The sequence below is a fragment of the Eublepharis macularius genome, chromosome 19, assembly GCF_028583425.1.
Source record: "Eublepharis macularius isolate TG4126 chromosome 19, MPM_Emac_v1.0, whole genome shotgun sequence".
Classification (NCBI taxonomy): Eukaryota; Metazoa; Chordata; class Lepidosauria; order Squamata; family Eublepharidae; genus Eublepharis; species Eublepharis macularius.
The window spans coordinates 3,071,730-3,084,001 of NC_072808.1; the positions used below are offsets into that span (position 1 = coordinate 3,071,730).

The 12,272-nt window shown below is 43.3% G+C and overlaps 1 protein-coding gene across 1 annotated transcript; it reads left to right on the forward strand.

Moving 5' to 3' along the window:
* The first annotated feature begins 1,101 nt into the window (after positions 1 to 1,101).
* Positions 1,102 to 11,007, forward strand: LOC129346132 (keratin, type II cytoskeletal cochleal-like). The gene is made up of 9 exons (XM_055003426.1): positions 1,102 to 1,572; positions 3,307 to 3,515; positions 5,654 to 5,714; positions 6,666 to 6,761; positions 7,436 to 7,600; positions 8,501 to 8,626; positions 9,338 to 9,566; positions 10,637 to 10,657; positions 10,754 to 11,007. The coding sequence occupies exons 1-9, from the start codon at positions 1,102 to 1,104 to the stop codon at positions 11,005 to 11,007; spliced, it is 1,632 nt and encodes a 543-aa protein (XP_054859401.1).
* Positions 11,008 to 12,272: the final 1,265 nt, after the last annotated feature.

A 12,272-nucleotide genomic window follows, 5' to 3' on the forward strand; every position in this document is an offset into this window, starting at 1 on the left:
TGGCCCTTACAGGGATACCAAGTCTCGGCAGGGGTGGGGGATCTATGAGAATGATCTTTTCCCTCAGCCAGATGGATCTGGATGGTTTTCTGAGGACTCTAGGGGATTTTCCTGTTGATATAACTGGTGCTCCTGTTGAGCAGAACAAGTGATGACGAGCTGATTCAGAGCGAGTAAGAGCCCCGTGGCGCAGAGTGGTAAGCTGCAGTACTGCAGCCCAAGATCTGCTCACGACCTGAGTTCGATCCTGCCAGAAGCCAGGTTCAGGTAACCTGCTCAAGGTAAACTCAGCCTTCCATCCTTCCGAGGTTGGTAAAATGAGAACTCAGTTTCCTAGGGGTAAAGTGTAGATGACTGGAGAAGGCAATGGCAAACCATCCTGTAAAAAGTCTGCCAAGAAAACGCTGTGACGTCCTCCCATGGTTCAGTAATGATGTGGTGCTTGCACAGGGGACTACCTTTACCTTTTTAACCTTTACTGCAGTTGATCAGAACATGCAGTTCTGACCTTTTATGAGATTGGTAGGTAAACTCTGAGTAAATAACTAGAGGGTCAGGCTCCATATTTCAATCAGCACACCTGGATTTGGGTTCTGACCATGTGTTTTAGCAGCCGTCAGAGATTCTCGGTCCCAAAGCTTAATCAACAACATATTGCTTCTTTCCCACATATAAAATGAAGCAATAGCCCTTTCCTACCTTGAAATGTGCTGGGCACATCAAAAGAATCCTTTTTTTGCCTTTCTCTTTTAATCATCGCTATTAAAAAGGGAGGTTTGCAAGAATAGTTTTTATGGAACTGGATTTCCCGGCCCTTAAATCAGAAGTTATGGTTAGAAGTGCTTTTAAGTATAGCCCAAGTCTCTGTTCAGCAAAACAAATAAGCAAGGTGGTGTTACTCAATAGCCCAAGCTAATAAATAGAATTTAAACAGCTGTTTGGCCAATCAGACAGCTAAGGGTCGCTCATCGGATGAATAAAAAGGTGGAGTTCTAATTCTGGTTTCAGAGAGAAGCGATCACCTGTGGACACTCTCCTGTCTGCTCCAGCACTGAGAATCTGAAGCCACATTATTGTCCTTTCCACTGTCTTTCAGCCACGATGTCTACCCGATCCTATCATGTCGGTTCTAGGGGTGGTACTTCAATCAAGAATTACAGTTCAAGCTCAGCTGTTGTACCAAGGAACATGAAACGCTACAGCGCTGTCAGCACCATCTCGTACAAAGCGGGCAGCGGCATGGGTCCCAAAGGGTTAGGTTTCGGCAGCAGGAGTCTTTGTGGAGTTGCCTCCTGCAGGCCCAAAATTGCCGTCGGTAGTTATCGGCCGTCAAGATACGGATATGCTTTGGGAGCTACTGGTCTTGGACACAGCTATGGTTCTTCTAGCTTTGGTTACAGAGTTGGTGGAACTGGTGGCCCTTGCCCACCTGGTATCACACCTGTCACAGTTAATCCTCACCTTCTCCAACCACTCCACCTGGACATTGATCCCAATGTCCAAATGGTGAAACAGCAAGAGAAAGAGCAGATGAAGACCCTTAACAACAAATTTGCTTCATTTATTGACAAGGTGAGTTGTGAAGTCATATAGGGTTTGTTTGTAATAACGTGAGATATTTCTATGAAGAAACTGGAAGTAGCAATGTGTCTACATACCTTTAACATATTCCAAGGGGGAGAAAAGTAGATGTCTGTGAAAGTACACATAGCATGTAAGCTTTAACATGATTTTTTTGATAAACGTCATTCTTTAATGGTCGTAGATCCGGAGGAGTTAGCTGTGTTAGTTTGTAGTTGCAAAATAGTAAAGAGTCCGGTAGCACCTTTGAGACAAACCAACTTTATTGTAGCATAAGCTGTCGAGAACCACAGCTCTCTTCATCAAATGCATCTGACAAAGAGAGCTGTGGTTTTCGAAAGCTTATGCTACAATAAAGTTGGTTAGTCTTAAAGATGCTACTGGATTCTTTAATGAAGGGCCTTGCTACAATGAAAGTCACTTTTGTGTTGTTACAGAGTCTGTTGCATCATTTTTAGAACATATGAAGTGTCCTTATTTAATCTGGTCTATCTCACTTGATATCATCCATTCTGATTGGCCCTGGTCTCAGAAAGGGAAAGGGTTTTCTCACATCTGCTTCCAGAGATTTTGGAATTAAAGATGCCAGGAAATAAAGCTTGGACTTTCAACACTCCCTCCTTTTCACTGAACAATAATTCCACCCTTCTAATTTATAAGATTTCACCATGCTGTCTCATGGGGTGTGTGTGTGTGTGACAATTGTACACATCACAGATGATCGCTCTAGCAACCCCAAATTGGGGAGATGAATTTGTTAACTGGTGGAAACGAGCAAGAGTCCAGAAGCAGCTATAAGACTAACAAAATTAGTGGTAGGGTATGAGCTTTCATGAGCCACAGCTCACTTCTTCAGGATATCTGAAAGGTATCACAAAAGCTCATACCTTACCACTAATTTTGTTAGTCTTTTAGGTGCTACTGGACTCTTACTCTTTTCTGTTGCTACAGACAGACTAACATGGCTACCCATCTTGATCTGTCTTGTTAACTGGTGGCAGCAGTTTCTAGCAGCCATAGTTTCTGGCAATTAATTTGTTTGTTTTCCCTAGTGACCTTCTGAGAAAATAATGTGTATTTGGAGTGACCAAAGAACTGGGGACAATGTGATTCTTCCACCCATGTGGAATGCAAATTTATATAACTATGTGTAGTATGGCTGAGAAACTGAACTGGGGACTTTTATCATGCAAAGCATATGTGTTACAGCTGAGATGTGCTCCCAATTACTATGATTTTCAGCATTTTTAAATTCTTCTCACACTAGCAAAGAGATTATATCCTACATAAGAGGGAGAAAACTGGCATTCTGTCAGCCAAATTGGTATATTTGGAGCACATCTTGAAATGCCACTCTAAGAACTGACAGATGTTTTCTAATAACTTTCGCATCATGTATGAAATGTTATGAGTTTTCTGTACAAAAACAACCCTGAGCAGTGGGGGATGGCAGTGCAGAAAACATGAACTACAGATGACAGACATTACAGATGGGCTAAACTGGTCATTCCCTCTTCCTAGTTAAAAGTGGGAATTGTAATTCTGTAATGAGAGACTAGGGCTCTCTCAACAAACTTCTTAGCGTATCACCAAACTACGGTTTCTAGGATTCTTCAGGGGAAAGACACAGGAGGGAATATGGGAGGATGTGATCTTTCAGAGGTTTAGGCTTTAATTTATTTTGATCATATGAAGCTAATTTTTTTCTGGGGTGGGGGGAGCTAGGTCCGGTTCTTGGAACAACAGAACAAGGTGTTGGAGACGAAATGGAACTTACTGCAAGAACAGAAAAGGGTCAGGAGCAACATAGACCCCCTGTTTGACAGCTTCATAAGTAACCTGAAGAGGCAGCTGGAAGGACACGGATGTGACCGAAGTAAGCTGGAAACAGACTTGACCAATGCAAGGGATGTTTTAGAAGATTACAGGAGAAAGTAAGTGGAGAGCTAGATCTAAACTACTGGATGCTAGTTCAATATAGTTCTGTTTATGCTGCATGACATTCATTTGAAAAAGAGTTACTGGCGTACAAAGATCCAGAGTGCATCTGACGAAGTGCATCTGACGAAGAGAGCTGTGGTTCTCGAAAGCTTACGCTACAACAAAGTGGGCTAGTCTTAAAGGTGCTACTGGACTCTTTACTGGAGTTCAAAGAGTAATCTATGAATCAATTTTTCAGAATATGCAGCACTTAAGAGGATGGATGATAGGAAGTTGATTGAACTAAATGAAATCCCTGCCCCCCAAGTCTTGTCACAGCATCTGTTTACACTTTGCTTATGTAAGAGTTGTTTTATCCTTGGGAGGGATGAGGTGATACAAGGGGAAAGAGTGACGCTGCAGATATGTGCCTGACAAAAACATCATCTAATCAGAATAGCTAACTCATCTTCCTACAAAACAGAATTGTCCCAAACTTGCATTTCCACTTTCCACCATGGCTTTTGGAAGGCTTTAAGATTCTATAAAAGTACAGATCTTCTTCATGTAAGTTACTTTTTATGCTCGCACTGTGCCTGCCACTTTCTAGGAAGTGGCTAAGGCATTGCTTGCACATGCTGTAAGGCAGGATGGGGAAGATACAAGCAAGTGTGCACATTTGTGTATAAAGCAGAGGGGTCTGTTTTGAAGCTTGAAACATCAAGCCAGACCCCAGTTTGGGAAGTCAACCAAGGTGGGAGGAAAATGCTGAAAGAAGTGGAATGTAGAAAGGTAAGATGAAGAAGGTGGCAAGGTGAAGCCCTCTTCACATTAATGCCAAGGAAGGAAGGAAGGAAGGAAGGAAGGAAGGAAGGAAGGAAGGAAGGAAGGAAGGAAGGAAGGAAGGAAGGAAGGAAGGAAGACGCCCATTTGAGATTTCCAAGAAAGGGTAAAGCTCGCTCACACTTCATTTCATGCCAGCCTGAATCTGTGGTATAAGCAGGGCTGTTTTTCAGCTGGAACATGGTGGAATGGAGTTCCAGCACCTCTTGAAAATGGTCACATGGCTGGTGGCCCCACCCCCTGATCACCAAACAGAGGGGAGTTTAGATTGCCCTTTGTGCTGCTCCACGCCACTCCAGCGGCATGGAGGGCAATCTAAACTCCCCTCTGTCTGTTGATCAGGAGGCAAGGACACCGGCCATGTGACCATTTCCGCTGAGGGGGATTTAAACTTTTAAAAACTCCCGCCTTGTTCCAGCTGACCCCAAGTGATGTCATTGTGCAGTCCTGAGAGTGTGTGCACACTTTGTGCTCGCGCACGTGGTACCAGGGGCACCACCTCCTGCCAGGCGTTGCCCCCTGTGCTGGCAACCCACTGAGTTCCACCACCTCTTTTCCCAGGAAAAAAGCCCTGGGTATAATGGAGAATTTATATTCCCTACAGAACAGAATTTCTTTCTACTTTATGCTCCATCCCCATCAGCAAGTGAGGGAAGTTAAAACCAGAATCTTTTCCTGTTGAACCTAACAGAAAGTGTTATTAAGTGGATTTCCTAACACAATGAGATGTAATTCAGATGTGAAATAACCCAATACATGTTGTTAATGGAATGTATCAAGACATCCAGCTTCCCCTGTGTGCTCCTGCGTTATTCCAGGAATGATGTCACTCCTGGTGTGATGCAGAAGTAATGGTTCATGCTGGGGGGCTGATTGAGTGAAAATGAGCCCCAAATTTAGTCTTTGGGGCCGATTTTCACATAATTGGCCCATGGCACAACCCATTTCTTCCATGCAACTCCCCCCCCCCCACATCCCCTCATCCCCCAGTTTTGACACGCAGGGGCCTGGCAACCCTAGCGATACCTTGTTTGGGGCCTTGAATTAGTCTTTGGCCTTGTCTCTTCCATTGGCTGTTTTTACTACAGAGATGTTAAGGGCTGAAGGATCGAGGTTCCTAAACCAGGAGAAAGCATCTGGATTATCCACAGCCATATTTCCAGTCCTGTACAAAACACTAGACGCTAATAGTATGGAGAAAAAGTTATGTTGGGCTACAAAAACATTGCCAAGGATTGCTGCCTTGTTCTAAATTCAGAATATTTTTACAGCCTAAGAATAGTTACAAAACGATTTGCCTTCTCACCAGGTATGAAGAGGAATGCAACCGGCGAACATGTGCCGAGAATGAATTTGTAACACTTAAAAAGGTGAGTTGCGCAGAGGTGCACAGCTGGGAAAACTAAACCCATTCTGATGTAGGCATCCTCCATTTACTATTTGTTTTTCTAAAAGTGGGACTGTTTAGGTTCATATGAAATGTTACTAATGCTGGAATTCTCACCCAGTTTTAGATCCAGAGGAGTTAGCTGCGTTAGTCTGTAGTTGCAAAATTGTAAAGAGTTAGTCTTAAAGGTGCTACAGGATTCTTTACTGCCTTCCAGTTTTGACATTATTAAAGCTGTGATGGACTCTGTTGTGAAAGATTTGGACCCTGTGCAGAGTTTGTAGAAAATTCCAGTCTACTCTGTAGCCAATGTATCCACTGTGGCCACATTTCACCTTGTTGGGTTCAGGGACACAGCACAGGGCCTGTTGGACCGGAGCTGAAATGGAAATACCGTGGCAATTCCAAGAAGGCAGTCAAAGACTGCAGAAAAGTTGTAAAGGCACATACTTAGGAAACATTTAAAAAGCCACAGAGAAAAAGATAGAATTATCCACATGCATAGGGAGATGTGGTAGGTTGGTAGAATGGTTTCCACACTTCCCACAGCCAGTAGAGGATCACATTTTGGAAAAGTCTCCTATGTTAAAAAAAAATCCCCTCCAAAGAGCAAACTAGTGCAGAAAGCAGGGAGAGGATGGAAAAACCTTGCTGTGCTAAGTTTCTACTGGCATGAGGTCTTTTTTTTAAATGCAAAGAAATATTCTGTGATGGGATTTACCACCTTCTGTTTGGAGTGGTACAGTTCATTCCTCCACCTCAGGGCTGTGCCAGCTCACGTGTGAATGAGGCCTGAACAAATAGAGCTATCTGACTATAAAGGACCTCTTGCCCTTTTGCACAAAGGAACAGAATTCTCTATCAGTGGATGACTGTCATCTAATAGATAGAAGTGCCTTGGCTTACCATTTGTGTGTTTCCCTCCCTAAACTAGGATGTTGACTGTATATATATGAACAAGGCGGACTTGGAGGCCAAAGTAGAGAGCTTAATTGAGGAGATCACCTTCTTGAGATGTTTGTACGAAGCGGTAATGTTACTTTCTTATTCTGCAATAAGTCGTGCATTTTATTTCATTTTTAAAAAAATCCACATTGCTATTTAAAACAGGAAGAGAAAATACAGCGATAAAGTGAAAGAAGAACCCATATGGTTATTTTGGCATATGTCCTGCTAGCTGTTCTCGCTTGCAAAGTCCAAATCAGTAAAAGTGAAAAGAATATGAACAAGGCATTCAAACCTTTATACTCCTCAAAGAGGAGTATATCCATCTATAACATTTTTACCCCACCTTTCTTACAAGGAGCTCTGGGAAGCATACATGGCTCTCCCTTCCCTTAATTGATCCTTGCAATAACCTCTCAAGGCTACATGGGGGTGGGGTGGAATTTGAACTCAGATCTAGGGTTGTCAATCTCCAGGTTGGGCCTGGAGATTTCCCAGAATTAGAACTGATCTCCAAAAGAAAGAGATCATTTCCCCGGAAAGAATGACTGCTATGGAGACTGGACTATATGCCATTATATTGTACTGAGGTTCCTCTCCTTCCCAAACCATACCGTCCCCAGGTTCCAAATCTCCAGGAATTTCCTAACCCAGAGTTGGCAACCCTACTCAGAGCTCCCCAAGCCAATGCTTTAACCACTATACCGCCGTTGCCGAGCTTTATGAAAACGAGCAATGAATTTTATTTGGTTCCTGCAGGAATTGCAGGAACTCCAGGCCTGCATCTCGGATACTTCGGTGATTGTGCAAATGGACAATAGTCGAGGCCTAGATTTGGATGACATCATCGCTGACGTCAGAGCCCAGTATGAAGACATTGCAAACAGGAGCCGCTATGAGGCAGAGTCGTGGTACCAGTGCAAGGTGAGAGTTCCTAGCAAGAAAAGGATCACTAATTAGAGATGGGCATGAACTGGAAAAAAACCAAACCATGTGGTTCGTGGTTCATCAAATTTCACGAACCATGAACCATGAACTTTCATGAACCTGCCCCTGGTTCGCGAACCGGTTCATTTGGTTTGTGAAAACGTCACATTCAGGTCAGAAAATCATCACTTCCGGGTCAGCAGAAGGTCACTTCTGGGCCAGCAGAAGTTCACTTCTGGGGCAGCAGAAGGTCTGCAGGAAGTCCATCTCCTGTTGCCTAGGAAACTGATTGATTGGTACCAGGCTGTCTGCAGTGACCAACTAAAAAACGAACCAAAAGAACCAGCCTAAAAGTTCGTGGCGGTTCGTCAGAAATGGGATCTGATGAACCGTGGTTCGCGAACCATGAACCGGCCTGGTTCATGCTTAATTTTGGTTCGTATTTCGGTTTGTGCCCATCTTTATTGCTAATCCCTGTAGGATCTATGGCATACTGATCTCATCAGGGAAGCAAAGATTTAAAAATGAAGGGGAACTCTGGGGCAAAAATGTTGTCTAACATAAAAATAGGAACAAAAGACGGTGGTCATTATTAATGTTGCTTAAGCTAGTAAGAAAGAAAAAAGTCACCTGTTGTGCTAATCAGATTTATACCATCTGAAGAAAACAGCTTAAACTTCTGTGTACATTAATTAAAAACAAAATCCCAGATCAATGAAGCCTATGTTTTGCACCAAAAACAGATGTACACACACATCGCTGTGCAATGTCTAATTGCATCACCCCAATCACATTAGAGCAATTTTAGCAAACTCTACATTATCTGCGTTAAAGAGTGGCTCGGATAAATTAAAACACTGACCATCTCAGACATTATTACAATGTTTTCTTTCTAAGTATGAAGAGATGAGGGCAACAGCTGGCAAGCACTGCGATAACCTACGGGACACAAAAAACGAGATCCTGGAGTTGAACCGTGTGATTCAGAGACTGAAAGCCGAAATTGACAATGCCAAAGGCCAGGTAACTTTGGGTAAACAGCGTGGTTGGATGTGAATGCCTGTTGCAGTTACAATGATTATTAGTGGGGAACCCACAAGAACTCGGGGGCTCTTATATATCCCCTTCTACCGTAGCATGCTAGAATCCTAGCATTTAAAACAATTACTTAAAAACATTCACCACTTGAAATTAACAGCATAAAATGGCAGTCTCTGTTAACTGAACCTAAGCATTTGAAATATGATTGTAATGTTCTAATGGGCATTTATAAAAGATGCTACTGTAGATAGAAAAATGCAGGGCTTTTTTTCAGCAGGAACGCAGTGGAACAGAGTTCCAGCACCTCTTGAAAATGGTCACATGGCCAGTGGCCCTGCCCCCTGATCTCCAGAGGGGAGTTTAGATTGCCCTCCGCGCCACTGCACAGAGGGCAATCAAACTCCCCTCTGTCTGGAGATCAGGGGGCGGGGCCACCGGCCATGTGACCTTTTTGCTGAGGGCGATGTAAACTTTTAAAAACTCCCCCCTTGTTCCAGCTGACCCAAAGTGACATCATTGTGCAGTCCTGAGTTCCACCACTGAGTTCCACCACCTCTTTTCCCAGAAAAAAGCCCTGGAAAAATGTAACCACCCTTGTGTGCCACACAGCCTTGGGTATTTAGGATGGGCACCATACTATCAAATTTAACCATGGTAGTTTCTATTGTTGGGCATTGGGTTTCGCCTCTGCAGCGCAGCAAACTGGAAGCTGCTGTAGCTGAAGCTGAGGAACGTGGAGAGATGGCCATCAAAGATGCTAAATGTAAGCTGACAGAGCTAGAAGATGCCCTAATCAAGGCCAAGGCAGACATGGCTCGACAGCTGAGAGAGTACCAGGAGCTGATGAATGTCAAGCTGGCCTTGGATATTGAGATCGCCACCTACAGGAAGCTGCTGGAAGGAGAAGAAAGCAGGTACGCTCGTTGAGAACCCCAATGAGTTTTTTCATCATGTGAGTCAGAATTATTATTTTAGAGTTATTATTTATAACAGTACTGATGTGGCCATTTTGGGTTGTGTCATTGATTGTATCTTGGATGTTCTTTTTTTGTTAACATTGGGTAGTGGGTTTGTTTGTTTTGGTTTGTTGTATTTTTTATACTTGTAATAAATTAAGGGGGGGAAATCGTGTGGGTCAGAGCAGCATGTTGTTCATTTTATGGCCATCATGGTGGTGGTGGAGAGTGCCCTCAAGTCATAGCTGACTTATGGCAACCCCTGGGTGGGGTTTTCATGGCAAGGGACTAACAGAGGTGGTTTGCCACTGCCTGCCTCTGCAACCCTGGTCTTTGTTGGAAGTCTCCCATCCAAATACTAACCAAGGCCGACCCTGCTTAGCTCTGAGATCTGACAAGATCAGGCTCACCTGGGTCAGGTGAACTTCATCCAGGTCAGGGCATGGCCATCATGAGGCTATTTCAAATCACAATATGTGGTGGCCATGTGATGAGCTATTTGTATGTCACATCTTCCTAGATGGGCAGCGGTCATCATTTCAGATTGTATGTGACACAATGGAAACAGAAGACTTTTCTTCAAACTTCTCTGATAGTTCAGTCCTCTTCCTAGATAAGTATTTAATGCACCCCTTCACAGTCCCGGCCAGAGCAAGGCATCCCATTCTCATTGACCCAGAGACAATTCACATTGAAGCCGTGATCAGGGCACATCTTTATTTCTGGTTGGTTTTCATTTCTAAAGACTGCAGTAGAAAGCACTGAGTGCCTCCATTCCCTTTGGAGATAAGTAATTACAGAGCACAAGGGTAGGAAAAAGGCAAAAAAGTTCATAGTAAGGTAGGAACAGGGGCAATAAAGTTCACACTTCCCGTGTATCCCTGGAGGAAGGGTTATATGACTACAAATCCCATGAATCTGTGTTTTTAAAGGTGCAGACCCCATTATCTAGCATTCTCTAAGGCTTATACACAAGCTTTCTTACCATGCTATAACAACGCATTTCTGTTTCATCTGAACAGGTTGTGTGGAGAAGGTGTCTGTCCTGTGAATATCTGTAAGTCCTTGCATTCGTTTTGTTATGAAATCTGTGGCAACGTTTCTTATTTAGATTCCATTTGATGAACCTGAATTCTTTTTCTTGTTATTGCAGCAGTGTGTCGAACACAGGGAGGAGTTGTGTGCGATCCAGACCCCTGTATTGGAGGGGGATATGCTTGTAGCAGCAGGACCCTCATCAGAGGGGGAGGGGGAGTGTGTGGCACCAACACTGGAAGAAGCATTGTAACAAATGGTGGAGAATTGGGGCCCCCTTGCCTGCCAGTCGGAGCATACAGTGCCGGAAGCACAAAAGGCTCCAATGTCAAGTTTATGTCAACTTCCACATCTTTTAGAACAAAATATTAAAAAGAAGGATTCTAAAGGGTAATTCTGTGCTTCAGCAGGGACAGCTGCAGCGTTCTAGAAGAGTACTTACGGCCACTTCTCATGCTACGTTCTGTATTCAGGTGTGCATACCTGAGTACAAAATTCATGCAGATTATGTCAAATCCAAGTGATACATGCCTATATTGCTATTTTTTCTTTCCAGCTGTTTGTACATGGGGACCCAAGGCTTTCCTCATTGCTATCAATGAATTCCTAGTTAACAGTACGTTAGAACATATCCAATAGTCCCCTACAATTCCACGTGGCAGATCAAGGTTGACAATGGCCGTTTCCACACATCGTTAAAGGAACGGTTCACTCATCATATGTGGGCGACTTTTCCACTTCACTCCAGACGTCTGTGTTTTCAAAATGGTTGCAGGCTGTTTGGCTTCTGTTTTTTCAGCACCTTTTCTGGAACAGCACTTACCCGAAAAGGCACTGAAAAAACAGAAGCCAAACAGCCTGCAACCATTTTGAAAACACAGACGTCTGGAGTGTAGTGGAAAAGCCCACCTGTGTTCGGTGAGTGAACCGTCCCTTTAAGGACGAGCAGAAATGGCCAATGATAGGCAAGGTTTTTTTAATGGAACCTTGTCTACCATTAAAAATCTTATTTTTGAGGAATCCTTGATATTCTTGTAAGCGCCCTTTTTATTCTCTGGAACAGTGATTGAAAATTACTGCTGTCTATAATAAGGGAATTGACTGCATGGGAAGTGTTTAGAAGGGATGTTTACTCATTCAAATTTCTCTCTAGATTTTGAGGTGGTCTTTTTCCAAAGTGGAACTCGAGGAACTGTGCAAAAAAAAAAAATCTTGACATGTACAGATGTATCAATATTCTTTTTGTGGGGTAGTTCAGCAATGTGGATCACGTCTGCATCGAAAAAGTGCTTTTCTGCAGTGTATTATCTGTTCATGTGGGTGCATCAGTAATATCCAAAACAATAAAGGATTGGAAAGGGGGGAATTCCTCATCTCTTAATGTTCAGCATGATGAATCCCAAGAGGTATAGCGGAAGTACATACATGGGCTAACAGGTGTGAAAATCTGTCATTTCTCAACTCTTACAATACTAGCAAGTAGCGCTGATTTGCAACTGCAAAAGCTCACCGTTTATAAAGCGCAAAGTTCAAGCAGAGGAAGTTACCCTCATTAATCGTTTTCTGCCTCTGTTCTTGCGGGTTTGCCTGTCTGTTTGGTTATGTTCTGTATTTTCTAATAAACCTATACAGCAGTT

Excerpts from the sequence above, each read along its gene's own strand:
- LOC129346132 (XM_055003426.1), top strand. The coding sequence starts at position 1,102 with ATGTCTACCCGATCCTATCATGTCGGTTCTAGGGGTGGTACTTCAATC. Across the intron at positions 1,573-3,306 it reads TTGCTTCATTTATTGACAAG|GTCCGGTTCTTGGAACAACA; the intron begins GTGAGTTGTGAA and ends GGGGGGAGCTAG. Across the intron at positions 8,627-9,337 it reads TTGACAATGCCAAAGGCCAG|CGCAGCAAACTGGAAGCTGC; the intron begins GTAACTTTGGGT and ends TCGCCTCTGCAG.